The sequence below is a fragment of the Capricornis sumatraensis genome, chromosome 2, assembly GCF_032405125.1.
Source record: "Capricornis sumatraensis isolate serow.1 chromosome 2, serow.2, whole genome shotgun sequence".
NCBI lineage: Eukaryota > Metazoa > Chordata > Mammalia > Artiodactyla > Bovidae > Capricornis > Capricornis sumatraensis.
The window spans coordinates 175,463,576-175,491,464 of NC_091070.1; the positions used below are offsets into that span (position 1 = coordinate 175,463,576).

The 27,889-nt window shown below is 36.7% G+C and overlaps 1 protein-coding gene across 1 annotated transcript in view; it reads left to right on the forward strand.

The window, feature by feature from the left end:
- Nucleotides 1-27,889, forward strand: part of ANKRD13C (ankyrin repeat domain 13C) — an 89,056-nt gene that overhangs the window by 43,938 nt on the left and 17,229 nt on the right. Inside the window, exons 6-9 of the mRNA XM_068964817.1 lie at nt 4,065-4,131; nt 9,688-9,832; nt 17,374-17,505; nt 20,709-20,870. Coding sequence (XP_068820918.1) covers nt 4,065-4,131; nt 9,688-9,832; nt 17,374-17,505; nt 20,709-20,870 — 506 coding nt within the window. The remainder of the gene's footprint in view (nt 1-4,064; nt 4,132-9,687; nt 9,833-17,373; nt 17,506-20,708; nt 20,871-27,889) is intronic.

The following is a 27,889-nucleotide window of genomic DNA, read 5'->3' on the forward strand; positions in this document are numbered from 1 at the left end:
TTTTACTTACATGAAGTACCTCCTTTTTTAAAAAAAACAGCAGCATAATACTTTATGAGATGGGTGATTAAGATATTTCTGATTTGTTTAATCTCTAAATAAAAAATTTTAATCCCTAAATATAATCAGTTACAACTTTAGATCATCAGGCTAGTGTTGGCTCCATCAAAAATCACACATGTGGGAGTTCCCTGGTGGTCTAGTGGTTAGGATTCTGGGCTTTCCTTCCTGTTGTAGGTGTTGTTGTTGTTTAGTCACTAAGTCCCATCTGACTCTTTTTGTGATCTCGTGGACTATAGTCCACTAGGATCCTCTGTCCATGGAATTCTCCAGGCAAAAATACTGGAGTGGGTTGCCATTTCCTTTCCCAGGGGATTTTCCTGACCTAGAGGTTGAACTCTGTCGCCAGCATTGTAAGTGGACTCTTTACCACTGACTCTGGCCCAGGTTCAATCCCTTGTGGAGAACTGAGATCCCACGAGTGCCGTGGTGTGGCCAAAAAAAAACTCACTCAGGATTTTCTTGACTCTCATAATGCTTTATGCTCTATCATTCAGAAGTCCCAGTGTCCTAGAATACCAAAAGAAAAAGAGATGTGATAGCATTGTGTAATAAAAGAGCTCCAAGTTAGATTGGTCTAAAGTCTGGATGCTATTTTTTTCACTGTTAAGACCCCAGTCATTCTTGGTGATCCTTGGGTATACTGGCTCTTTAATTGACTGTTTTAGTAACTGTTAGTATTTTGAATTCTAAAATTGTCACTTTATCTTGCTCAGCAAAATATTCTGAAATATTTTAAAAGTGACATTTCAATTACATGAACAAATTGAAATGGATATAATTACTCCTGAAATTGCACATATTATCTGTAGTTGTAAACACATTGTAACTGTTGCATAATCAAGTTTATTATGTAACCACTGAGGTACTAGTTTAAAGTATTGCTTCTGGGACTTTCCTGGTGGTCCAGTGGTTAAGACTCTGAGTAGGGGGCACTGGGTTCAATCCCTGATTGGAGAACAGAGATCCCACATGCCCCATGACTTGGGCAAAATATAATAAAAATTATTTTTGAAAAAATGTATTGCTTCTCTGAGAACTTGACTTTGACGCAAGAAAGTTAGCACATCTGATTCATTGTTGATAAAGGTTTTTACTGATTTCATGTCACATTATTAGCACCTGATGTTTGGATGTCATCTATCATTCTAAAAACTAAACTCACTGGCTAGATTTAGTTTGGATGCTTTGGATTAAAAAACATTGGATAATCTCTGATATAAGATTTGATTATCAAGCTTTTTTCTAGAGTTTAGGCATGCTTCCTCCCTTGTGAAAGCCCCTGATATTAAAAAAAAAAAAAAAAAAAGAAAAAGGCAACCCAGAAATAAGGGCAAGTTAAGAAATACTGGGATCCAGGGGTAAGTTTAGTTTAGTGGTAGTAGAGCACAAAAACTCCACTCTCTCTCCTTCAGTATTTGGCTGAAAATAGCCTCAGACTTCGTTAATAGCAAGTCTGAAGGCAGCTAAATTATTCCAGAGTGAGTTTTTAGGTATAGAAAAGCCTTAAAATGGAATCAGAAGTACTGGCTCCTGTTTGCAATGGATAATCACATATTTTTCCTGAGCTTGGGTTTTTTCATTTTAAAAGTGGGAGTAAGAATAAACACCCCACCTATTTTCAAGTCTTTGTTTTGGTGTAGATGAAATGAAATCATGTTTTTGAAGGAAGCACTTTAGATGCTGTAAAGTGTTAAATAATTTATAGTATTATAATCACTACAAACTTAACATTATGTGTATGGCATGTTTCAACAGAAAAACTAATAGTTTTTTTCTTTATCTCATAATCTACAGAATATCTGTCCTGTTTTTAGGACTTTTTTTTTTTCTTTTTTGCATATTAGAGATGGAAAACATCAGGCCTAGACTCTTCTTAAAATCAGGGAATAAGTGATAGCAAAGCCAGAATGAAAACTTAGAGATTGTTCATTTTTCAGTTCAGTAGATTATACTGTCTTTGGAGTACTCTGGTAGACTCTTAGATACAGTTGAAATAACTTAAGATATAGAGAGCCTGATTGTTCAGTTTACATGGGGGAAGAAAAAGTCACCACAAAATTGGGAAAATGCAAATTGCTCTATTTTTGGAATGCGTTGAAATCTTTTTTTTCTTCTATGATATACCTTTTTTTTTTTTAACTTTTGCTTTTCAATCTTCAGATTCTTTTTTTCTCTACATTCCCCCTTTCTTCCTTTTCTGATAAGTGGGTATTGGTGTGTGATTCTGAATTTTGCTTTTGTAGTTTACCATACTACTTTACAAGATATAATAAATTTAAGTTAGAGTGCTGGCTTATTGTAATCATCTTTTTCTTACTATATCAAATATTTAAGAACAGAAAAGTAGATCTCAGTTAATAAGTAAGAAAGAGGAGCTTGATCATTTATATAGGTTTATGCCATTATTGGAGAAGACAGTGGCACCCCACTCCAGTACTCTTGCTTGGAAAATCCCATGGGTAGAGGAGCCTGGTGGGCTGCAGACCATGGGGTCACTAAGAGTCGGACACGACTGAGCGACTTCTCTTTCACTTTTCACTTTCATGCATTGGAGAAGGGAGTGGCAACCCACTCCAGTGTTCTTGCCTGGAGAATCCCAGGGATGGGGGAGCCTGGTGGGCTGCCGTCTGTGGGGTCACACAGAGTCGGACACGACTGAAGCGACTTAGCAGCAGTAGCAGCAGCATGCCATTATTGGAGAAGGAAATGGCAACTCACTCTAGTATTCCTACCTGGAGAATCCCATGAACAGAGAAGCCTAGCAGGCTACATACAGTCCATGGGGTCGTAGAGTTGGACGCGACTGAGCGAAGCACGCACATGCATATACCGTTATTACTCTTCTTAACTTCTGTTGTTTCATATAGGGAAGAATTTTGATTGGAAAATGATTTCTTATGTTCTTTGACCAGGGTAACTTTTAGCTGATACTCTCTCTGGGCTGTAAACTTTCCTTATTTTCATAAAATAAAAAGTATAGAAAACTGTCTTTAATGATGTAATCATTTTAGATTGAATAACCTCTAAAGAATTAAAAAACTTTTAATGTTAATTAGAAAATATTTAAAAATTTAGAAAACTTTTGAAAAAGTTAACTAAAAACCTAGCCTTTAGTTTTCTCTAGGGTCTTTCTTTCTAACCAGGTTGATTTTTATCACCCATTTTTAAAACACTTGAGTTTTATAAAATATACATGCAATACATCTTACACAGATAAACACGCACACATACATACACCTGTACATGGGATGAGATCTTTAATTTCAAGAATTTTGAGTTTCACATTCTTTTCTTTTTTTGGTATATGGTAGTTTAATTATTTAGCCTGTTATGTAGATTTATTTATCTATAGAATAACTCATCTTTCCTTAAAATATAGCAGATAATGAATAATAAAAAACTATAAGAATATAGCCTATGATATGAATGTGAGCAACACTGAATTGTAGAAATGTGTGAGTCAATAGTATGATTGCATTTTAAGAATTTTAAAACTAATGTACATTGAGCTTATTGAGTAATCAATATATTTAGAATTCAAGTTCAAATTCAACTAGCTCTAAAAGTGTATTTTTCTATTATACATATTACTTTTCTGGTATTTTATGCAGTTATATATAAAGAATTAGATGGGATCCAGGTTTATCTGGTTACCTGTTCAGGAGGGGTTAGTTACCAAAAGGCCTTGTTTTCTCACTAATAGTAGCATCTTGCAGTATCTACCAAGAATGGCAGTGCATCAGTTCTGCTACTCTTATTTGTATTTGGTGGTGGGTGGTGGTGATGGTAATTACAATTAAATAGTAGATATTTGAGGTTGCTCAGAATTGCTTTGTGTATTATTTTTCAGTGAAAAATAATTTTAAAGGAAATTTTAAAGGAAATTATGACAATTTTGATAAAATAGTAAAATGTTACAGTACTGTTCTTCTAATTAAAAAATTTATAATGTCTCAGAACTTTAGGTGGTTATTTTTCACCTTTTCTTTTTACAAATACAGTGCCTTTACTTTCCCGAATTCTGCCTTCTGATGCATGTAAAATATACAAGCAAGGTATCAATATCAGGTAAGGTAATTTGATTTTTCTCTGAGTAACAGATAACTGAGATTTAGAGGAAGCTTTTCTTTCTGTAGCTTATACATGGATATAGTATTTTATAACCTAAACATGTCTTAATGTATTCACAATGTTTTTTTTCCTTTGAGGTACTAGAGATAAGAAACCAGAGGCATAAAATCTTGACTAAAACAAAGGTATTATTGTTCAACTACAGACTAGCTAGAACGCAAATAGAATGAAGACCATGATACAATACCAAGAAGATTTAAGATGGTCATGCCCCTCTTCCTAGCTTTTTAGGGAATAAGGAACACATAAGGAGGACCCGATTCTTGTCCTTCTTTACTGCATCCCTTTCCTACTGTTCCCTCCCCTATCTACCCACCCATGCTTCTAGCCATTCATCTATCCATTCTAATGAATATTTTTTAAGGCTAATTTTAATTTTCTTCTGTTTCCTTTTTAACTGATTGATATTTGGATCTCATGAAGAATCTATTTATTTTACTCATTTCAGAATTTTATCATTATTTCTTTATCTTTATATTAATATAGGTATATTTATAAATGATCACTTCTTTGGCACTCAGCCTTCTTTATGGTCCAATTCTCACATCCGTGCATGACTACGAGAAAAACCGTCGCTTTGAGTAGATGGACCTATGTTAATAAAGTGATATCTCTGCTTTTTAATACACTAAGTTTGCCATAGCTTTCCTCAAAGGAGCAAATGTCTTTCAATTTCATGGCTTCAGTCACCATCTGCAGGGATTTTGAAGCCCAAGAAAATAAAATCTGTCACTGCTTCCATTATTTTCCCCTTCTGTTTGCCTTGAAGTGATGGGACGACCACATGCCAGGATCTTAGTTTTTTTAATGTTGAGAATTCCTTGAATAGCAAGGAGATTAAAGCAGTCAATCCTAAAGGAAATCAGCTGGGAACATTCATTGAAAGGACTGATGCTGAAGTTGAAGCTCCAATACTTTGTACCTGATGCAAAGAGCTGAGTCATTGGAAAAGACCGTCATGCTCGGAAAGATTGAAGGCAAAAGGAGAATTGAGTGGCAGAGGATGAGGTGTTTAGTTAGTATCACTGACAGAATGGACATGAATTGGAGCAAATTCTGGGAGATAGTGGAGGACAGAGGTGTCTGGTGTGCTGCAGTCCATGGTGTTGCAGAGTTGGATACAATTTAGCATTGAACAACAAATTATATAAATGATACATATTTAAGCTATTTAGAATGCTAGTGAATATGCAAATTGTTTTTTTAACTGGCCATACTGTGCGGCTTATGGGATTTTAGTTCCCCAACCAGGGATCAAACTTGGGCCCCGAGCAGTAAGAGTGCAGAGTCCTAACCACTAGACTGCCAGGAAATGTCCCCATTTTAATGTATTCATATTAGTATATTTATATATGTATATATATAATTTTATATGCCTATGTTTATAAAAATTCACAATATTAATTTGAGCATTGTCTAGGACTAGAGATGCGTTAAAAAGTTATATAAACTCTTCATTTTATAGATTAGCAAGTTCAGAAAGGTGAAGTGATTTTTTTTGCACATATTCCAAGTTAATGGCTGAGCCAGGACCTCTCTGACTTACTGTCTTCCTATCATGTGACTTCTTATCATGTCACAAGACAGAAATTTAAAGAAAATCAACTGTTTATGAGATTAATTATTAAGTATGATGAATTATAATGAAGAGATAACCTTTAGTTAGAAGTAAGTTCTAGGGTAATTATTCTCAAGCAAAATTCTATTGGTTAAGGTAGAGTTTTCTATATTTTTGTTTTTTAAAAATAACCTCCTCAGATATTGCTCATCATGAACGTTCTCATGCACATTAAATTCATGGTCAATACAGAAACCTTGGAAAACACAGTAAAGTATGGATGAAAAACTATGAAAGGATTTGTTAATGATGTAGATTTAATTCAGTAGCCTATTGTTAGCAATATATTATGAATTTCAAAAATTATTCATCAGTTTAAAAATTTTTAATATAGGTACTCGCCAAAGTTAGTAGATAACTTGGGAGAATAGTATTGTCTTCCATGTGCTGTGTTAAAGGTTAGTTTTAGTTCTGTTTGATTCTTAAATTTAGAAGAAAAGGAGCTTCTTTCTTTTAAAAAATTATTTCACATTTTTATATACCTTTTAAAAGTAAATGACATGATGCATATTACATAATAAATATAGATGATAAAAACCCCACAAAATGGCTAAGATAGACATATGAGAATAAGGGCCTGAGAGAATAATTGTGTGAAAGAATGTAGCTTAAGGGGAGCTACTGTAATTTAGTAAGACGCTGAAACCTGGGGCTTACTAGCAGGAAAGCTCTTTATTAAGGTTGAAGGAGTGATGGGTTCAAAATGCTGGTTATCAAAGTTAACTAGATTAATGGAGAAGCTGCATTTTAGAATGTATGGTAAAGGTTTTTTGCATAGGTGAAGAATTAAAAGAAAAACAAGTTTGTTAACATTAAGTAAAAACTTTCACATTTAATATCATGAGATAATTAGTTCTTTTAAACATCACTTCAAATGACTTTTACTTGTATCTCATGATAGCAGTGTGATTATTTAAAGTATAGGAATTCCCTGGCGGTCAAGTAGTTAGGACTCCCATGCTTTCACTACCAAGAACACAGATTCCATCTCTGGTTGGGGAACTAAAATCCTGCAAGCTGTGTGGGCAAAAAACAACACAGTATCTTCTTTGGTCTCTAGGAGAAATTAATATTTTAGTAGAAATAGTAATATGAACAACTTTATTGTTGAGAATACTAATAGATATTTTCACTGTTAATAATTTTGAGGTAATATATAACCATTGACCTACATAATCTTTGCGAACTGTCTCATTTGAGCTCTTCCTATCTCAAGGGTAGGCCCTATTTTCTTTTCACTGTTACTTGGGTAGTTATCAAGTTTTTATCTGTAAAAGGACATTTTCTATTTGAATCTGCATTTGTGTAAAGAACTTTCTGTCCTTCATGGTGAATTACATGGTAAAAATTAGAAGTATTTAGGCTTATTAAGCTGAAAGCCAAGGACTAGTTAATACATTAAAATATCACCATGATAAATTATATCATTATGAGGCATGTTTGATACAGCTTACTATGCCATCTAATATGTCTAATATCTAAGCTGTATTAGATAGTCTTTCAGTTGTAAATTATGAAAACACATATAAAAATTGACAGTTGACTGATTTCAGGTGTGACTAGATTGAAGGGCTCAAGTGTCGCCAATGTCAGTCTGTCTTTGTCTCTCTGTGCATCTCTTCTCTCACCCCCACCCCTTGCAGCCCACTACTATTCTCACCCAGGATGGGCAAGAAGGGAGTGGAGGCAAAAGACTATTCTGGCCCATGTCTTCTTTTTTCAAAAGGTATAGAGTTCCCTGGTAGCTGAAGTGTGGAGTCCAAATAGGCCACTCATATAAAATGATCTGTCCCCTTTTTGAGACTTCATTAAACCACATTAGCCCACATTAGAGGTAGGAGATAAGCCCCTTTTATTGGCATCATTTTCTCTTGTGCCACATGTACAAGCAATAACAGAATATATTTGGTAGTACTAGCACCAATAGTGCAATAGCAGGCCACTGAATGTGGACAAGGAGCAAGAATTCAACTATAAAGCAGCAAGTCGAGCTCACTCCTACAGGAGTTGGTGCCTTGCTATTTTTTTAGGACTTATTTGACTCTGTGGGGTGTCTGTATTTTACATGGCTCAGAAAAGAGCTTCTTATACACAAGTTCGGAGAAGGCAATGGCACCCCACTCCAGTACTCTTGCCTGGAAAGTCCCATGGACGGAGGAGCCTGGTAGGCTGTAGTCCATGGGGTTGCTAAGAGTAGGCACGACTGAGCGACTTCACTCTCGCTTTTCACTTTCATGCATTGGAGAGGGAAATGGCAACCCACACCAGTATTCTTGCCTGGAGAATCCCAGAGACAGAGGAGCCTAGTGGGCTGCCTTCTATGGGGTCGCACAGAGTCGGACACGACTGAAGCAACTTAGCAGCAGTAGCAGTATACACAGGTTAATCATACTTCCCTGTTCATCTCTGTTGTCCTAGTAAAATTATTAATAGTGTCACCTTCACTTTTAAAAGTTACTAGTTTGGGTGTTAAGTTATATGTAACCTTGGTTACTCTTTTGATGCAGCATGTGAAAATGTTCCATTTTTCAGCTTTCCCTATAAAGGGAAACTAGTAATGCCCACTCATTTGCCTTGTCTATGGTGAGAATGGAAAATCCTACAAAGTAATGAGTTCTTATATTGTGTTAGAAACTCAGTAGCCAGAGTGGACCTCTCACAAAGACTTAAAGAAATTTTCTTTGGGGTGTGATCAGCATTTCTTAACAGCTGTGTGAACCTATTTCTTAACTTAAGGACTGTGTTTTGAGCAGCCAGTCAGAGAGGTCCTGATATGATGATTTGGAGACTACAAAGCCTTGGGCAAGACTGAAGCACGTCAGGGTACTTGTAAAGTTTTCCACTCCATTATTCTCTCTAATTTCACCAAGTAGTGATTTATAGAATTTATTTGAGACCAACCCATTGGGTCGACCATGTCAGGTCTTGGTTACAATGAACACAACAAACATACAGGTGTTTGAATACATGAATATTTGCCATAGGAAAGATCCAGAATGTTTCAGGCCATGGACATGTTAGAAAAGAAAATGTTGGGAAGGAGAATGCTAATCTGAATCTGAGAAGTCAAGCAAAAAGGCCAAGAATTTGGAGTAAAGTAAAAGGTTTATTGAGTTGAAGGATGAAGCAAGGTTTAGTACTGTATGATTAAGCGTCAGCATCGATGCAGCTGACAAGGACAAGACTGTGGACAGACAGTCCTTAATCTAAGAATGTGGTCTGTCCATTGCTATACTCTTCATGTACACAGCAGACCTTTGAACAACACTGGTTTGAACTACTACTTGGGCCTTCTTATACCCAGATCTTTTTTCAATAAATATATATTATAGTACTACATGATCCAAGGTTGGTTGAATCTGAGAGCGTGGAAATGTACATATGGAGGGCCAACTGTAAAGTTATGTATGGAGGGGATGGGAGTCAGTGTTCCAGACCCCTGTGGTCAAGGGTCAGCTGTACTCTGCTGAGCTAGCAACTTTGTCTTAAAGGGATCAAAAAATGTTAGACGGGTTTTCTTTCCTTTTCTGCCCTTCTTCCTTGAAGTAAATTTTGTGGAGTAGCTATGGTAAGGGAAATAGAATGGGGTATGGGTAGAGAGATGCATCAGCAATGGGAAAACAACCTTTCTCCTGCTGGGTTAATGAAGTTATATACTCAATAAAATGAAATATAGGTAAAATTGAATATATATTTAAATATTGTTTTGGTGTTTTTTAATGAGATATTTTAAATTTAGCATTTATTCATAAGTTTGGCTTTGAAATATATTAGCCTCTTGGTTTGAGTTTAGAAGGAACAAAGCTTGTTTCATTAATATGGAGTTTTATTGAAATTTTATTTGTCAGAATTTCTCATCTGTCCTTCTTTCACAGGCTTGACACTACTCTCATAGACTTTACTGACATGAAGTGCCAACGAGGGGATTTAAGCTTCATTTTCAATGGGGATGCGGCACCCTCTGAATCTTTTGTAGTATTAGACAATGAACAAAAAGTTTATCAGCGAATACACCATGAGGTGAGCATGTTGAGCAAATTCCTAAATGGTTTTTTAAAAAAGTCTGTGTATGCAGCCAAGCCTCAGTGTAATTGTTTTGAAAGGCATAAGACATAATTGAGATGGTTTATTCCTAAAGTTTCCAGTTTCTTACCTCTAGTTTTTTAAAAAAAATTTTTATCATCTGTTCTTTATCCTGACTAAACTATTGAGTCTGTTTGCTCATAATTCACTGATAATGTCCTGGTTAAATAAACTCTAACTTCTTGTAGTTCTCATTTATTGAACCTGTTCTGTCCCTACTTTGTTTTAGGGTTGTGAACCATCTCGGTCTCTTTAATATGAGTACCTCTTTGGGTTCTTTGTCTGGACCCTTTTACTAACTAACTCTTTCGGCTATCTTTGTTTTCTCTTTTTTTTCACTCTTAAAGTGTAAAATTATATTCCTTCTAAACACTGTATCACCATATTGGTTTTGCCTCTACAACCACCTTTGAAAAACCATGTGCACCATTATCTTGATCCATTGTTCCCTGAAAGCTCCTTTCCCTGCTATAAACCAAAGAAACAGCTTTTATAGTATCCATATATATCATTGATAGCACTACAGATGTTCTTAGATCAACATTTTGTTTAATCACTGTTGCTTTTATTTTGTTTTTATTTTTATTTTATGCAGGCACACATAGTTGATGACAGAGCAGGATTCTTAAACAGCATATTGATATGATCAAAAAGTAATTTCAGTGAATTAATTTTACATAGTTCTTTGACTTTTCCTCCTTCCCTGTCTTCTTCCTTAAACATTTATCAAGGACCTAATAAAATGCATCTAGACACTGCTAGGCGCTATGTATGGGAGAAGGAAATGGCAACCCACTCCAGTATTCTTGCCTGGAGAATCCTGCGGACAGAGGAGCCTGGAGGGCTGCTGTCCATAGGGTTGCACAGAGGCGGACACGACTGAAGTGACTTAGCATGCATGCATGCATTGGAGAAGGAAAGGCAACCCACTTCAGTATTCTTGCCTGGAGAATCCCAGGGACACAGGAGTCTGGTGGGCTGCTGTCTCTGGGGTTGCACAGAGTTGGACACGACTGAAGCACCTTAGCAGTAGCAGCAGAAGCAGGTGCTACGTATAGTGGCATTGTGTTAATAGTAGACAGTTTGTCCCTTGGTATCTACCGGGGAATGATTCTAGGAGCCCTGAGGTTACCAAAATCCACAGACGCACAAGTAAATAGTTGTAAACACTATGTAAATGACTTGTAAATTGTTGACTGGACTATGTGGCAAGTTTAAATTTTGGTTTTTGGAACTTTCTGGAATCTTTTCCCCAAATATTTTTCATCCTTGGTTGGTTATATCTGTAGATATGGAACCTGCAAATATGGAGGGCCAACTGTATATCAATTATTATCATATATGAATGCAGAGTTGCAAAGGATAGCAAGGAGAGAGAAGAACGCCTTTCTAAGTGATCAATGTAAAGAAATAGAGAAAAACAATAGAATGGGAAAGACTAGAGATTTCTTTAAGAAAATGAGAGATACTAAGGGAACATTTTATGCAAAGATGTGCACAATAAAGAACAGAAATGGTATGGACCTAACAGAAGCAGAAGATATTAAGAAGAGGTGGCAAGAATACATAGAAGAACTGTACAAAAAAGATCTTAATGACCAGATAAAATCCACAATGGTGTGATCACTCACCTAGAGCTAGACATCCTGGAGTGTGAAGTCGAATGGGTATTAAGATGCATCACTACGATCAGAGCTAGTGGAGGTGATGGAATTCCAGTTGAGCTATTTCAAATCCTAAAAGATGATGCTGTCAAAGTGCTGCACTCAGCATGCCAGCAAATCTGGAAAATTCACCAGTGGTCACAGGACTGGAAAAGGTCAGTTTCATTCCAATCCCAAAGAGTATGTCAAGGCTGTATATTGTCACCCTGCTTATTTAACTTATATGCAGAGTACATCATGCACGTTGCTGGGCTGGATGAAGCACAAGCTGGAATCAAGATTGCCAGGAGAAATATCAGTAACCTCAGATATGCAGATGACCACCCTTATGACAGAAAGCAAAGAGGAACTAAAGAGCCTCTTGATGGAAGAGGAGAGTGAAAAGGCTGGCTTAAAACTCAATATTCAGAAAACTAAGATCATGGGATCCGGTTCCATCATGTCATGGCAAATAGATAGGGAAACAATGGAAACAATGACTTTATTTTCTTGGGCTCAAAATCACTGCAGATGGTGATTGCAGCCATGAAATTAAAAGATGCTTGCTGATGGGAAGAAAAGCTGTGACAAACCTAGACAGCATATTAAAAAGCAGAGACATCTCTACGGACAAAGATCCGTCTAGTCAAAACTATAGTTTTTCAATAGTCATATATGGACATGAGAGTTGGACCGTAAAGAAAACTGAACATCAAAGAATTGATGCTTTTGAAAGGTGGTGTTGGAGAACACTCTTTCTGAGAGTCCCTTGGACAGCAAGGAGATCAAACCACTCAATCCTAAAGGAAATCAATCCTGAATATTCCTTGGAAGGATTGATGCTGAAGCTGGAACTCCAGTATTTTGGCTCCCTGATGCGAAGAGCTGACTCATTTGAAAAGACCCTGATGCTGGGAAAGATTGAAGGTGTGAGGAGAAGGGGACAACAGAGGATGAAATGGTTGGATGTGAGTAAGCTCTGGGAGTTGATGATGAACAGGGAAGCCTGGCATGCTGCAGTCTATGGGGTTGCAAAGAAATGGACATGACTGAGCGACTGAACTGAACTGAACTGAAATGTTTTGAATCTTCACCAGCAAACAGATTATGACTCGCTGACGATTCAAGTAATGGTTAGCATTTTTTAGCAATAAAGTATATTGATATTTTTAAATTAAGGTAAGTACCTTGCTTTTTAAGCATGATGGTATTGCACACTGCACAGACTACAGAATGGTGTACATGATGGTGGTGTCACACTGATACATTGGAGCATTTGGAAAAGGAAGTAGGGTTTGGGGTTTTAGATGATGTTCATAGTGAGTCCATTGCTGATATCAGTGCACTTGTTTCAACCTTCTCTTTATGTAGACTTCTCTGAAGTATTTTCTATTGCTAGTAACTCAGTTCTTAAAATTTCATTTCCTTGTGATTTGACTTTGGGCAGTAGATGTTCTTTTCCCTTGTTTCTGTCTTACTCTGTTTTGCCTCTTCCTTTTTCTCTACTTCAGTTAAGTTCAGTTCAGTCACTCAGTTGTGTCCGACTGTTTGTGACCCCATGAACTGCAGCATGCCAGGCCTCCCTGTCCATCACCAACTCCCGGAGCCTACCCAAACACATATTGAGTCAGTGATGCCACCCAACCATCTTGTCCTCTGTCGTCCCCTTCTCCTCCTGCCTTCAATCTTTCCCAACATCAGGGTCTTTTCAAATGAGTCAGATCTTCGCATCAGGTGGTCAAAGTATTGGAGTTGCAGCTTCAACATCAGACCTTCCAATGAACACCCAGGACTGATCTCCTTTAGGATGGACTGGTTGGATCTCCTTGCAGTCCAAGGGACTCCCAAGAGTCTTCTCCAACACCACAGTTCAAACGCATCAATTCTTTGGAGCTCAGCTTTCTTTATAGTCCAACTCTCACATCCATAGATGACTACTGGAAAAACCATAGCCTTGACTAGACAGACCTTTGTTGGCAAAGTGATGTCTCTGCTTTTTAATATGCTGTCTAGGTTGGTCATAACTTTCCTTCCAAGGAGTAAGCATCTTTTAATTTCATGGCTGCAGTCACCATCTGCAGTGATTTTGGAGCCCCAAAAATAAAGTCTGACACTATTTCCACTGTTTCCCCATCTATTTCCCATGAAGTGATGGGACCGGATGCCATGATCTTCGTTTACTGAATGTTGAGCTTTAAGGCAACTTTTCCACTTTGCTCTTTCACTTTCGTCAAGAGGCTCTTCCTCTGCTTACTTCTTGAATATTGATAGGCCCTTGATGTTGTTCTCATTTTTACAAATTGCCAGAATATCCCCACAGCTCTCACTACCTCTTTTTAGTTGACAATTCACGAGTATTTATTTCTAACTCAAATCTTCTGAGTGAGGACCTATTTAAATGCCTATTGGGTATCATATGCATCTCTTAAGTACCTCAAAATTCAGTTTGTTAAGACTTAACTCATTATTTTCCCTCTAGGTTCCTGTTCTCACATTTTCTTTCTTTTAGTGATGAACATCATCTTATGTTCCGTGGGAAAGCTTGGAGTTTTTTGGACATCTTTTCTTGTACTCTCAGGTTTCCTAATTAGAGAACATGTGTGGTTATTCTTGTCTCCCTAATGCATTATGGGTGCACGCATGCTAAATTGCTTCAGTCTCGTCCGACTCTGTGTGACCCCATGGACAGCAGCCCACCAGGCTCCTCTGTGCACAGGGTTCTCCAGGTGATAATACTGGAGTGGGTTGCCATTTCCCTCTCCAAATGCCTTATAATTATCCCTTTTTTATTGATGCTGTTATTGCCATAATTTAGATACTCACTATTTCAGCTGGACTGCCACAAATGTCTCATAAATGATCTTTCTGGCCCCCTTCTTGCCTGCTTCTAAATTATCTCACATATTGGAGATAGGTTGAACATTGAAAACAAATTCATGAAACTTGTCTTCCTTAAAGACACTTTAAAAGTTCCCTATTGCCAAGAAGAATGAAATCCAAATTCCTCCTCATGGTATGGTTCCTTCATGACGTAGCTTTTGCTGACTTTCCCATGATTGCCTACCTTGTTATCATAGCTACCCTCATGCTGAACTCTCTGTAGTTTTTTCCAGGCTATTTAGTATTTCATTCCTTTGTTCATGTTGTTTCCACTTTCAGGAATACACTTCTTACACTCTCACCCTGAGGGATACCTATTTAGTGTTGTTGCTTCCTCCTCTCCTGGGTGACCATTCTTTTCTCGATGCTCCACTAAATCTGGTACTGTAGAGCTTCTAGTGCTATTTCTCTTTTTTCTTTTAATCTATATGCATTCTTCTTTTTTGGGGGGCTAAGCTCCTCAAAGGTATGGGGTTCTTTTAGTTGTGTGCTCTGGTACTTAATACAGCATCAGTGCATTTTCAGCCAGAGTTTGCCAAACTCTTTTTGTAAGGGAGAGAGTTAATATTTTAGATATTTAAATGTATTTGTGAGGTCATATGGTCTCTGTCACAGCTACTCATCTCTGCTGTTATTAACGTAAAAGTCACCTTGCTGCTAGACAATATATAAATGAATGAGTATGGCTGTGTTCTAATAAAATTTTAATTATAAAAACAGGTGGTGCACTGGATTTGACTGCTGTTCTTACTCTGCTGACCCTTTTTCTAGACTCTCAGAAATGTACTAAATAATTTGAATTCTTGTGTCTTAAATAACAATAGGATAGCTAATGAGGCAATAGATGAGTTAGAAAGATGATACTAAAAGAGAAGCCAGAGATTAAGGCTAGTGGTGTAAATATTAGCTGATGTATTTAGGATATATGCATGTGTATTTTATGTCTAAAAGAATATAGAAAAGCTAGATAGTGAGCAGTAGTTCTCAAGGCAGGGAATACTTGTTCTTTTCCTCAAATATGTATATATAAGTAATAACTGTTCATTAAATGTTTGCTGAATGAATGTAATTAATAACAGGTCATTTTCAATGATGTGGTTAGGAGATAGTCAGTGTACAGTTTATAGAAGAGTTCAGTTTCGGATGTTTTTTGCGGGCTTCCCTCATGGCTCACTGCTAAAGAATCCGCCTGCCAGTGCAAGAGAGAGACATGGGTGTGATCCTTGGTCCAGGAAGATCCCACATGTCAAGAAACAGCTAAGCCTGTGTGCCGCAGCGATTGGGCCTGTACTCTGGAGCCTGTGTTCTGCAACTCAAGAAGCCACTGCACTGAGGACTCTGCGCCACAACTAGAGAGTAGCCCCCACTCACCTAAGCTAGAGAGAAGCCTGTGCAGCTACAAAGACCCAGCACAGCCACAATAAATCCATAAGTAAAATTATAGATAAAAAGGTTTATTGGAAATGCGATGTTTGAAACTTAAGGCAAATTTCTTCATAGTTAGTGTTACATATAGTGTTGTTCCCAAGCTAATACATAAAATCCTAATTTATAACATATTTGCATCATGAGGATTAATAGTTCTGTACAATCTATGCCAGCCAAAATTTTGCATTTGTGTTCAGAGTTAGTTTGGGTTACCAGGAATGCATTTTCATCTATTACAGCCTTAGCATTAATGTCAAGATTTTCCATTTCTCACTTGCAAGGGTGAAGGAAATCTGGGTGCAAGTTTGGTGGTGAAGAATAGAAAATGGGCCTCTTGGGAATCTAGAAATCAGGAAATATGGAAAATAGAGCCTCTAGTTACTGTAAACCCTATGGATGGTTCTCACTCTCCACTAAGGCTCTGGGTTCTTCTTTTTTTCTGCTTCTCTCTTTCGGATTCTATGGTCCGAAGTATCAGGGAAACTCTCTTAGCCTGTTAAAAGAATAGAACCTCATTTATTACCTACTCAGTTACTCTTCTGTACTTGGTCATTTAGTTACGTTTCTGTACATGAAACAAGCACAAAGCTTTTTCTTTTAAAAAATATTGATCAATTATTATATGCCAGCACAAGTTATTACTTATTAGCAGCAAGACTACTAATTGAGTTTGGAAACCATGGCATGATATTTGTGGATTCCTTTTCTTTCTTTGATGAGTATAGAGAAGATCCTATACTCCTTTCCTTTCTTTCCTTCTCTTCCCTTCCTTCCATCCACTTAAAACTATTCGGAAAGAAAGTCTACTTTCCTTTCTTCTCTTCCCTTCTTTCCCTTCCCTTCCTTCCTTCTACTTAAAACTATTGGGACAGAAGGGCTCAAATGGTAGCAGTGGGTCTTCAGGTTAAAAAAACTAAAGTAAGATTCATCTGTATTTAAAGAAAACAAAACCTTTGTATAGGCATTTTGTCTCAGACCTGTCTACTTAATTCTTAAATCTTCTGTAATTATGTACTCTGTATTTATGTAATGAGTAATCAATCTAGTATTATTTCCATTATATATTTCTATGATGGGGTAAACTATTATTATTTTCATTATAAAGTACATTTTTCATGTGTCCTGTATTTTTAGATTCATAATTAGTTATAATTCTAACTTATTTAGATGAAAGTAAAAGTCGCTCAGTCATGTCTGACTCTTTGCAACCCCATGGACTATCCAGTCCATGGAATTCTCTAGGCCAAAATACTGGAGTGGGTAGCCTTTCCCTTCTACAGGGGATCGTCCCAACCCAGGGATCGAACCCCGGTCTCCCACATTGCATATGGATTCTTTACCAGCTGAGCCACAAGGGAAGCCCAACTTAGTTAGATATATGAAGTTTAAACTTCTGTAATTGTTTTTAGAATCGGTCCTTTTTGCTTCTTGAAATGTGTAGCATTTTAATTGTTGATATTTTCATTTGTGGCACTAATAACCTTTAAAAACTTAGTTTCTTATACCTACCTTTTGCCTCTACCTCAGGAATCAGAGATGGAAACAGAAGAAGAGGTTGACATTTTAATGAGTAGCGATATTTACTCTGCAACCTTATCAACCAAATCAATTTCTTTCACGCGTGCCCAAACTGGATGGCTTTTTCGGGAAGATAAAACAGTATGTGCAAATCGAGATTTTTACACTTTAAAAACTGTTCAGTATTTAATATTGCCAAAATAATGTGATGGAAACGCATGTAGAACGAGTAGCTTAGTTAATTGTCAAGTCATGTGTTCTTTTCTCCTTGAATCCAAATAGGGGATTAGAATGGTTGGTTACAGAGTTGGAAGATCATCTTACAGAAGCCAGGAGAGAAAGCTTAGTTCATTTGCATTTTATGTTGAAAAATATTCTTGTTGTCAGCTGCCTTGTTGTTAAATAGGAAACAGTGTCTTCACATGGTTCTGTTATATTTCTAAAGCTTTAATTTTAAGAAGACCATAAAGAAGCTCCACTGTTAAATTCATTTCCCTGGACCTTTTTTCTACTTTTCAACTTTAAAACTATTCACTTACCCCTTATCTATTCCTGAGTATTCCATATATTTGACTAAGACTAAATAAGCTTACATTTCTACAGTACTTGTTTAATTAAAGCTCACTGGAGGTTTCTCCATTAGTAAATTGTCAATTCTTTCCATAATTCTTATTTCATCTGCTCAAAATATACTCACACATTTTTTAGTTGGATGTATGAAGAAGCATTTTATAAAATTTTAAAGAATAAATAACATTGGGTAAGGGCCAAGATTTTATGAATTTATCTTTTATTGCACACAACAGAAATATATCCTTATTAGAAAGACAAAAGTAAATTAGTCAAGGTTCTCTGAGAAACAGAATCAATAGGAGACCTATATCTATCTGTATATATGTATATATCTGTGTGTGTGTATATATATACACACACACATACACATATATAGACAGAAGGAGAGAAGAGTGAGGAAGAGGTTGATTTACTTTAAGGAATTAGCTTGTGTGAATGCAGGACCTGGTAAGTCTGAGATTTGTAGTGCAGTCTAGCAGGCTGAAAATTCAGGAAAGAGGTGTATGGTTTTGGGCCTGAAATCTATAGATCAGGATCTCAGGCAAGGTTTCTGTGTTGCAGTCTTGAGGCAGAATTGCTTTTCCTTTGGGAGACCTTAGTCTTTGCTCTTCAGGCCTGCATTTGATTGGAAACAGCCTTCCCACCTTATGAGGGTAATCCGCTTTACTCCCAAGTCTACAGATTTAACTTTCAACTAATCTGAAAAATGCCATCTTGGAATTCCTCAGCAGTCCAGTAATTAGGACATGCTTTCACCACCATGGCCTGGTTCAGTCCCTTCTTGGAGAACTGAGATCCTGCAAGCTGTGTGGCGCACCCCCCCAATACCCAATGTTGGCTTCGTAGCAACATCTCAACTGGTGTTTGTTTGAACAGTTGAGCATCATAGTCTAACCAAATTGACATAAAATTAACTACCACACAGTCTTACATTTAAAGCTGAGAAATCCCCTTTGACTACAGCTTATAGTCCCAGAGTCTTTTGCAGAAGATTATCCAGCTGTATATCTTCCTGACTTTTTTTATACTTTATGTACATTGTTGTTCAGTTGCTCAGTCATGTATAATTCATTGTACATTGATATATACCTATAATAATCAACATATCTCAATGTATATTGATTTATATCTATAATAATATTTAGTTATTGATACAAATATTTATTTTTTTCAAAAAGTGTCATTGCATTGTATCTGTTATTTTGCAACTCCTCCCCCCACCCACCCAATTTTTAGTATGTCTTAGAATTACTTTATTCTTCTTACTACTGCATTGTATTCCATAGTATGGATATATTGTAATTTATTTACTCAGTATCTTATTTTTGGATGTTTAGGTGGATACACATTTGTGTCCAGTTTTCTCCCAGTATAAATGATGTTACATTTACCATCCTTTTATATCCCTTTGCATTGTCTTTTATAGCTAGCAAGAAATGGAATGGTTGTATTATGGGAAATATACATTTAAATATTTTTGTTGATATGACTTGTCTTTTGATTTATTTTTAATAAATGCTTTTTCATTATAAGATTTCAAAAATTGATCATTATCACCTGAATGTTTCCCAACCACAGAAAAATTCTCACTTTGAGATCTGTGTTCATCAGTTTTCATCTCTAAGCCTATTTGGCAACAAGTAACATTATAGGATTTCCAGATGTGAGATCCTATATTGCAGTCCATTTGTTGGCCTGAGTCTTATGTTTGTACTCTGTTCTTCTGGACAGCATTAGAAGGATCACTTCAAGAGAAGATAAAAATTGAAGCTGCTGTTCATCTAGTACTACTGCTAAGCAGCTCAAAGCTCTTGAAGAGTGTCTAGGTGATCTTCTTAAATCTTTGACAGGTAAGGAGGGAGTCAGTAATTGCTTATAGTTCCCATTTTGTAGGTAGAAACAGGTGCAAAATGCCTACCTTTCTAATGATTGATAAGGAAGCCACAAAGCAAGGTAAAAACAGAAACCACTCTAAACACTTAGTTTTGGAATGCCAGAAAGCAGCAGCCAGGGAAGTGGTTTGCATACAGGTAGAAATGGGAAGCCTGTTTTTAGTAAGTTACTGATCATGTTGTTTCAGGTAAGGTATTTCAAACTCTGACCACCTGTGGGTCTGAAAAAAATGAAGGTTGATGTTGAACGAGGACTTTTCTTGATGTCCTTTTATTCCATTTGAATTCCTCAGTCTCAATCCATAATATAAATATAAATTGTACTAGTGAGCAGGACTGCTTGGTTGTTCTCTTTTTGTTGAAAGAAGCAAGCAACTGTATCTTGGAATTTGGGCCTGCTAGAGAATATTGGAACAGGTAATTAATTTTAGTTGTACTAGAAGTTTTTATGTGACTTAGTTTATTTCTTTTTATTCTAGTTTTTATTTCTATCTATAAAATGGGAACATTAATTATCCCTGACCCCTCCTTATAATTCATGATATTTGATTATTATCTGAATTAAGTTTTCTGTAGCTTTGTGCTACTTAGTAGATTCTAAAGGAATACTATGTGCTGTTTAATTGGAGATTAACTACCTGCATTTTATCTGTTTAAAAATTTTCCTTTACAAATTTAAAATGTGTAATGTTATGTGTTTTTTAGCTTAATAGAATGTATAAGATAATTTGATAATTTTAAGTACCAGAGGAATATTTATTTTCATCTAAATGTTACATGTTTGTGGAGAAACTGTATATTTTACTTTGAAACTTTAAAAAAACATCTAAGGTAAACTTTATTTGTTTTATTATTTTGAAATATTTGATTTCGTTTTAGGAAAGGGTAGGAAACTTTTTGGCCGACTTTTATCTGGTGAATGGACTTGTTTTAGAATCAAGAAAAAGAAGAGAACATCTCAGTGAAGAAGACATTCTTCGAAATAAGGCCATTATGGAGAGTTTGAGTAAAGGTGGAAACATAATGGAACAGAATTTTGAGGTATAATTTTATTTTTCTTAATGTATAATGTTCTAAGGGAGGGGTTAGACTTCATTCCTGGCATTCAGTGAGTTTATTTAAGTATGCTCGTAGGTTTTGTTTACCATGTATCACCTTTTATTTTTCTGTGATGGTCTGGTGATTTTTTTGTGAATCTGTTGTTTGTTTTTGAGTCTTCACTAATAAATAGATTAAAATCATTTTGTAAACATGAAACCAAAGCATGATCCCTTTGCATACATTTTTTCTCTACTCCATCAACTGAAACCTGCTGCTGCTTTGAAGGCCTTACTAACAATCTGCCTACTTTATGAAGTCATTTTTAGCCAGTCAGTTCAGTCAGTTCAGTTCAGTCGCTCAGTCGTGTCCGACTCTTTGCGACCCCATGAATTGCAGCACGCCAGGCCTCCCTGTCCGTCACCAACTCCCGGAGTTCACTCAGACTCACGTCCATCGAGTCTGTGATACCATCCAGCCATCTCATCCTCTGTCGTCCCCTTCTCCTCCTGCCCCCAATCCCTCCCAGCATCAGAGTCTTTTCCAATGAGTCAGCTCTTTGCATGAGGTGGCCAAAGTACTGGAGCTTCAGCTTCAGCATCATTCCTTCCAAAGTACACCCAGGGCTGATCTCCTTTAGCCAATACCATCCAATAAATTTTGTATTCAGTATGTATTTATTGAAAACATGCTACCTGCAAAGAATTGTGTGACAGGAAAGGGAGGGAAATCAAGGAAATACTTAGGTACAAGACATGATAACTTGTGTCTGCAATCTTATTTCCTTAGTAAGATGAATTGAATTGGTCTTTTAACAATTTTAGATTTTAAAACTGGAAAAGAAATGATTGCTAAAGATTAACATTTTATGACATTTTTTATAGCAGTGTTTTCAAATTGTAGAATTGGGACCTCTAGTTGATTATGAATTCAGTTTAGTGAGCTATTATGACTCCTGCTCTTTTTTTTAAGTAGAATCTAAATTCAGATAATAAAAACTAGAGCACATAGTGTGTGTGTGCGCGCTCAGTCGCTCAGTCATGTCCAACTCTGTGACCTTTTAGACTTGTACCCCGCCAGGCTCCTCAGTCCATGGGATTCTCCAGACAAGAATACTGGAGTGGGTTGCCATATTTCCTCCTCCAAGAGATCGTCCTGTCCCAGGGATCAAATCCTTGTCTCCTGCATCTCCAGATGGGTCCATATTACTTTATGAATCAGTAGTGTCAGGGGTGTGTGTATACGTTGTGTTTATGTGGATATGTGTGACTGCTGGGTTATAGTGAAAAACGTCAGTCACAGTCACGAAAAGCTTAAAGGCTACTGTGAAGAGACTTGAATTCCTTGAATGTTTACTCTCTCCCTTGCAGTGTTGTGCCAAATTACATTATCAGTTCAGTTCAGTCGCTCAGTCATGTCTGACTCTTTGCGACCCCATGAACCGCAGGAAGCCAGGCCTCCCGGTCCATCACCAACTCCCAGAGCTTACCCAGACTCATGTCCATTGAGTCGGTGATGCCATCTAAGCATCTCATCCTCTACCATCCCCTTCTCCTCCTGCCTTCAATCTTTCCAACATCAGGGTCTTTTCAAATGAGTCAGATCTTCGCATCAGGTGGCCAAAGTATTGGAGTTGCAGCTTCATCAGTTCTTCCAATGAACACCCAGGACTGATCTCATTTGGATGGACTGGTTTGATCTCCTTGCAGTCCAAGGGACTCTCAAGAGTCTTCTCCAACACTAGGGTTCAAAAGCATCAATTTTTTGGTGCTCAGCTTTCTTTATAGTCCATCTCTCACATCCATACATGACTACTGGAAAAACCATAGCCTTGACTAGACAGACCTTTGTTGGCAAAGTGATGTCTTTGCTTTTTAATATGCTGTCTAGGTTGGTCATAACTTTATTTCCAAGGAGTAAGCATCTTTTAATTTCATGGCTGCAGTCACCATCTGCAGTTATTTTGGAGCCCAAAAAAATATAGTCAGCCACCGTTTCCACTGTTTCCCCATCTGTTTGCCATGAAGTGATGGGACCGGATCCCATGATCTTAGGTTTCTGAATGTTGAGCTTTAAGCCAACGTTTTCACTCTCCACTTTCACTTTCATCAAGGGGCTCTTTAGTTCTTCACTTTCTGCCATAAGGCTGAGGTCATCTGCATATCTGAGGTTATTGATATTTCTCCTGGCAGTCTTGATTCCAGCTTGTGCTTTCTCCAGCCCAGCATTTCTCATGATGTACTTTGCATGTAAGTTAAATAAGCAGGGTGACAGTATACAGCCTTGACGTACTCCTTTTCCTATTTGGAACCAGTCTGTTCTTCCAAGTCCAGTTCTAACTGTTGCTTCTTGACCTGCATACAAGTTTCCCAAGAGGCAGGTCAGGTGGTCTGGTATTCCCATCTCTTTCAGAATTTTCCACATTTTATTGTGATCCACACAGTCAAAGGCTTCGCCGTAGTCAATAAAGCAGTAATAGATGTTTTTCTGGAACTCTCTTACTTTTACGATGATCCAGTGAATGTTGGCAATTTGATCTCTGGTTCCTCTACCTTTTCTAAAACCAGCTTGGACATCAAGAAGTTCATGGTTCACATATTGCTGAAGCCTGGCTTGGAGAATTTTGAGCATTACTTTACTAGCGTGTGAGATGAGTGCAATTGTGCGGTAGTTTGAGCATTCTTTGGTATTGCCTTTCTTTGGAATTGGAATGAAAACTGACCTTTTCCAGTCCTGTGGCCACTGCTGAGTTTTCCAAATTTGCTGACCTATTGAGTGCAGCAGTTTCACACCATCATCTTTCAGCATTTGAAATAGCTCAACTGGAATTCTATCACCTCCACTAGCTTTGTCCGTAGAGATGCTTTCTAAGGCCCACATTCCAGGAAATCTGGCTCTAGGTGAGTGATCACACTATCATGATTATATGGGTCGTGAAGATCTTTTTTGTATAGTTCTGTGTATTCTTGCCACCTCTTCTTAATATCTTCTGCTTCTGTTAGGTCCATACCATTTCTGTCATTTATTGAGCCCATCTTTGCATGAAATGTTCCCTTGGTATCTCTAATATTCTTGAAGAGATCTCTAGTCTTTCCTATTCTATTGTTTTCCTCTCTTTATTTGCATTCATCACTGAGGAAGGCTTTCTTATCTCTCCTTGCTGTTCTTTGGAACTCTGCATTCAAACAGGTAGATCTTTCCTTTTCTCCTTTGCTTTTTACTTCTCTTCTTTTTACAGCTATTTGTAAGGCCTCCTCAGCCATTTTGCTTTTTTTGCATTTCTTTCTCTTGGGGATGGTCTTGATCCCTGTCTCCTGTACAGTGTCACAAATCCGTCCAGAGTTCATCAGGCACTCTGTCAATCAGATGTAGTCCTTTAAATCTATTTCTCACTTCCACTGTATAGTCATAAGGGATTTGATTTAGGTCATACGTGAATGGTCTTAGTGGTTTTCCCTACTTTCTTCAATTTCAGTCTGAATTTGGCAATAAGGAGTTCATGATCTGAGCCACAGTCAGCTCTGGGTCTTGTTTTTGCTGACTGTATAGAGCTTCTCCATCTTTGGCAGCAAAGAATATAATCAGTCTGATTTTGGTGTTGACCATCTGGTGATGTCCATGTGTAGAGTCTTCTCTTGTGTTAGGGATAGACAAAGTTTGTAGAAAAGTATGCCAGGTTTCAATTAATTCATGGTGATACTGTGATGGTTTGGAAAATTATTTTAATGTTTAAGAAGTTTATATATTGAACAAATCAGCCATTGTTTAATGAGTACAGGATGTAAAAGTACTTAAGAATCCACATTAAATGTTTAAGTTAAAATGTGATCAGACCAGTTTAGTATGATCCTATTCTCTTCCTGTCAGATCCTTTTGCAGTCCTCATTTTTCTTTTGTCCTTAGCATAGAGCCTCACTAGACTTTATTTTCCAGACACCTCCTGGTATTTACTGATCTCTTGATCAGTAGGAGTTGTAGGATGTGTTATGTTCGGGTAATAGGAAATGAACTGAGAGAGGGAATGATGAGCTTAATCTTTCACAAAGCCACTACCCTTTTTCATTGTAAAATAGCCAAAAAAGGCATTTCTTTGGACCTACATTGTTATTTATTTTTTATTATAGTTCTTTTTAAAAAGATGATATTGTTTTGCTTATTGCTTATAGGTGTTTACTGCTACTTTTGTTTAATTTTGGCAGCAAACCATTTTGAGATAAGTACACAAGTTATTTTCTTTAGGGTGGAATTTGTAACAATGCAATTGAATTGTTAAAGGGGTCTTTAATTGACATTTTAATCAAGTACAGTTTTACACATTGAATTTAAAACTTAGTTTAATCCCAGATGCCTATATAATAGAACAAAATAATGTGAGTTAAATAATTAAGCTTTTGACTTCTAATTAGGAATCAAAGGAAATTGTTCCTGGGTATTGTGTGAAGTATTTTTTCATATATTATCTCATTTAGTTATTAATTGTTACAATGACCTACTGAGATTCAAGGCAGGAGGAGAAGGGAAAGACAGAGGATGGGATGGTTGGATGGCATCACCGACTCAATGGATATGAGTTTGAGTAAGCTCTGGGGGTTGGTGATGGACAGATTGGCCTGTCATGCTGCACTTCATGGGGTTGCAGAATCAGACACGACTGAGCAACTGAACTGAACTGAACTGAGATGACTATCATTATGCAATTTTATAGAAAGGAGAGTGAAGTTTAAAAAAAAATAATATATCTGAAATCATAAAGCTGTAAGTAGCAATGACGGGTTTTGATTCTAGGACCGTTCCCCAGGTTCTTCTTCTTATTTTAAGTATATTGCTTCCCAGTCTGCCTTTGTTATAGTCTCTTCTTTGTGTGTATCCACATATTTAACTCATCTTAGCAATTCTTTCAGAATATTGTGAAATTGAACCTGGAAAAGGAATAAGGGAAGTTTGCTATTGAAAAGTGTATTAAAAATTAGTATTGTGTTTTTTTCAGTGTTGTGTCTAAAACATATTAGTAAAAAATGTTTTTGGCTTTTGAGCATTATTGAAATTTTTGCAAGCCTAGAAAATATATATGACTATTTTTATTATGATTGTTTTCAAAAAGACATGAAAATACTGTATATATACATATACATATATATATATATTTTTTCATTTTTGGGTGGCATTGCATGGCTTGTGGGATCTTAGTTCCCTATACAGGGATTGAACCTGCAGTGAAAGCATGGTGTTGTAACTACTGGGTTGCCAGGGAATTCCCGAAAATACTTATATTTTAAAGCCACATTTTAATAAAATTTCATTTCTTAAAAATAAATATACTAGTCTTTTTAAGAATGAATTTATGGTCTTTATTCTAAATAATTAGCTTTTGAGTTTCTTCTCATTTTTATAGCCAAATATTTGTTTTAATTTCTATAAGAAATAGCGTATAGGTAGCATTTAGGAGAAATTGCTGTTTAACTAGTTTTGCCATGCCTACTACTTCTTCTTCCCCCCTCCTTTCCAGACATAGTTCTAATATTTAGTATATATTTTTAACAGTATTTTTTATAGTAAAATTTAAGTGCTCAGAAATTCTTAAGTCATGGCTACTTGCTCGTATACTTTTGGTGCTGCTTTCTACTTTGTTCTATCCAACTGGAGGAAGCAATGTCGTATTTATAAGTTAGACAGTCATTGATAAAAGTATTAATTTATGCCAACTAGATATATATATGTAGAATATTGAGTTAACCTCTGTTAGTGATTATATATTTTTTAATATATAAAATCAAAATAGGAACACATAGACATAAAATACATGAATGCCTTAAACTTCCAGAAATCTTTGCAACATAAAATACTAAAATTTAGCAAATCTAGCAATAAATTAAAACTCTTTTTTTATGCTTTAAGAAAAACAGGCATTAGAAGTTGGCATTTAATTATGTAGGAAAGGTTTGATGTCATTTCAGTTACAGAGCCTTGGGGAAATAACAGAAAGCCATCTGGTGTCCTGTGGCAGCCTTCATGTCTTCTTGTTTCATTAAATAGTTGTGATAACTGCACAGAGGGAACACTGACGGATTCAACTGCAAGTATCAGTATATAACAAAGGGCAAGTTAGAATAAACATAAACTAAGACAGAGCTTATTAAAATGTAACAACTGATTTTCATAATGATGAGGTAAAGTGCTCAGTAAAAGGTTAAGTTAGATTCATTACAGTCTCTACTAAGATGGGGGGTGTATAATACATAGTTTAGAAAGAATTCTACTGGAAATAGTAGAAACTGCTTAGAGAAGTTTATTACCTGTAAAATTATATGGCATGCTACATTAATCATGCCAGGAAAATGAGTCTTCACTAAGATTATATATATATATATATATATATATAAAACACTAGTTATAGCCAAATATATATACAAGTATTAAATATATATATAGGTATTAAATAGACTGGTGACTCAGTGGTAAAGAATCTACCTGCAATGCAGGAAATGCAAGTTGGATCCCTGGGTTGGGAAGATCCCCTGAAGGAGGGTTGGCAACCCATTCCAGCCTGGAGAATCCCATGGACCCAGAAGTCTGGTGTGCTACAGTCCCATGGGGCTGCAAAGAGTTGGACACAACTGAGCGACTAACACTTCACTTTTTTCATGATGTTAGTTTGGCTGACTATAAGAGATTCAACATTACAGTAACTTAAACGAGACAGGAGTTTCTTTCTTATGTAAAAATCTGAGTTTGTATGGTTTCATTGCTCTGTGAGTTCATCTCAGACCTATCCTTTTTTTTCCTGTCTTATCAATATTTCTCTAGCGTTTCTAGGATCTAGCTCTCATCCACAAGGTATATATGATGGTTTATTACCTGCTTAGTATCCCAACCATTAGGAATAATAATTCCTAATAGTAATTAGGAAGGAAAGGCCATACATGTTCTGTTTGAGAACCCAACCAGAAGTTGCACACATCACTGCTCAAATCCCATTAGTTAGAACTTAGTTACATGATAACACTTAGCTGGCTGTAAAGATG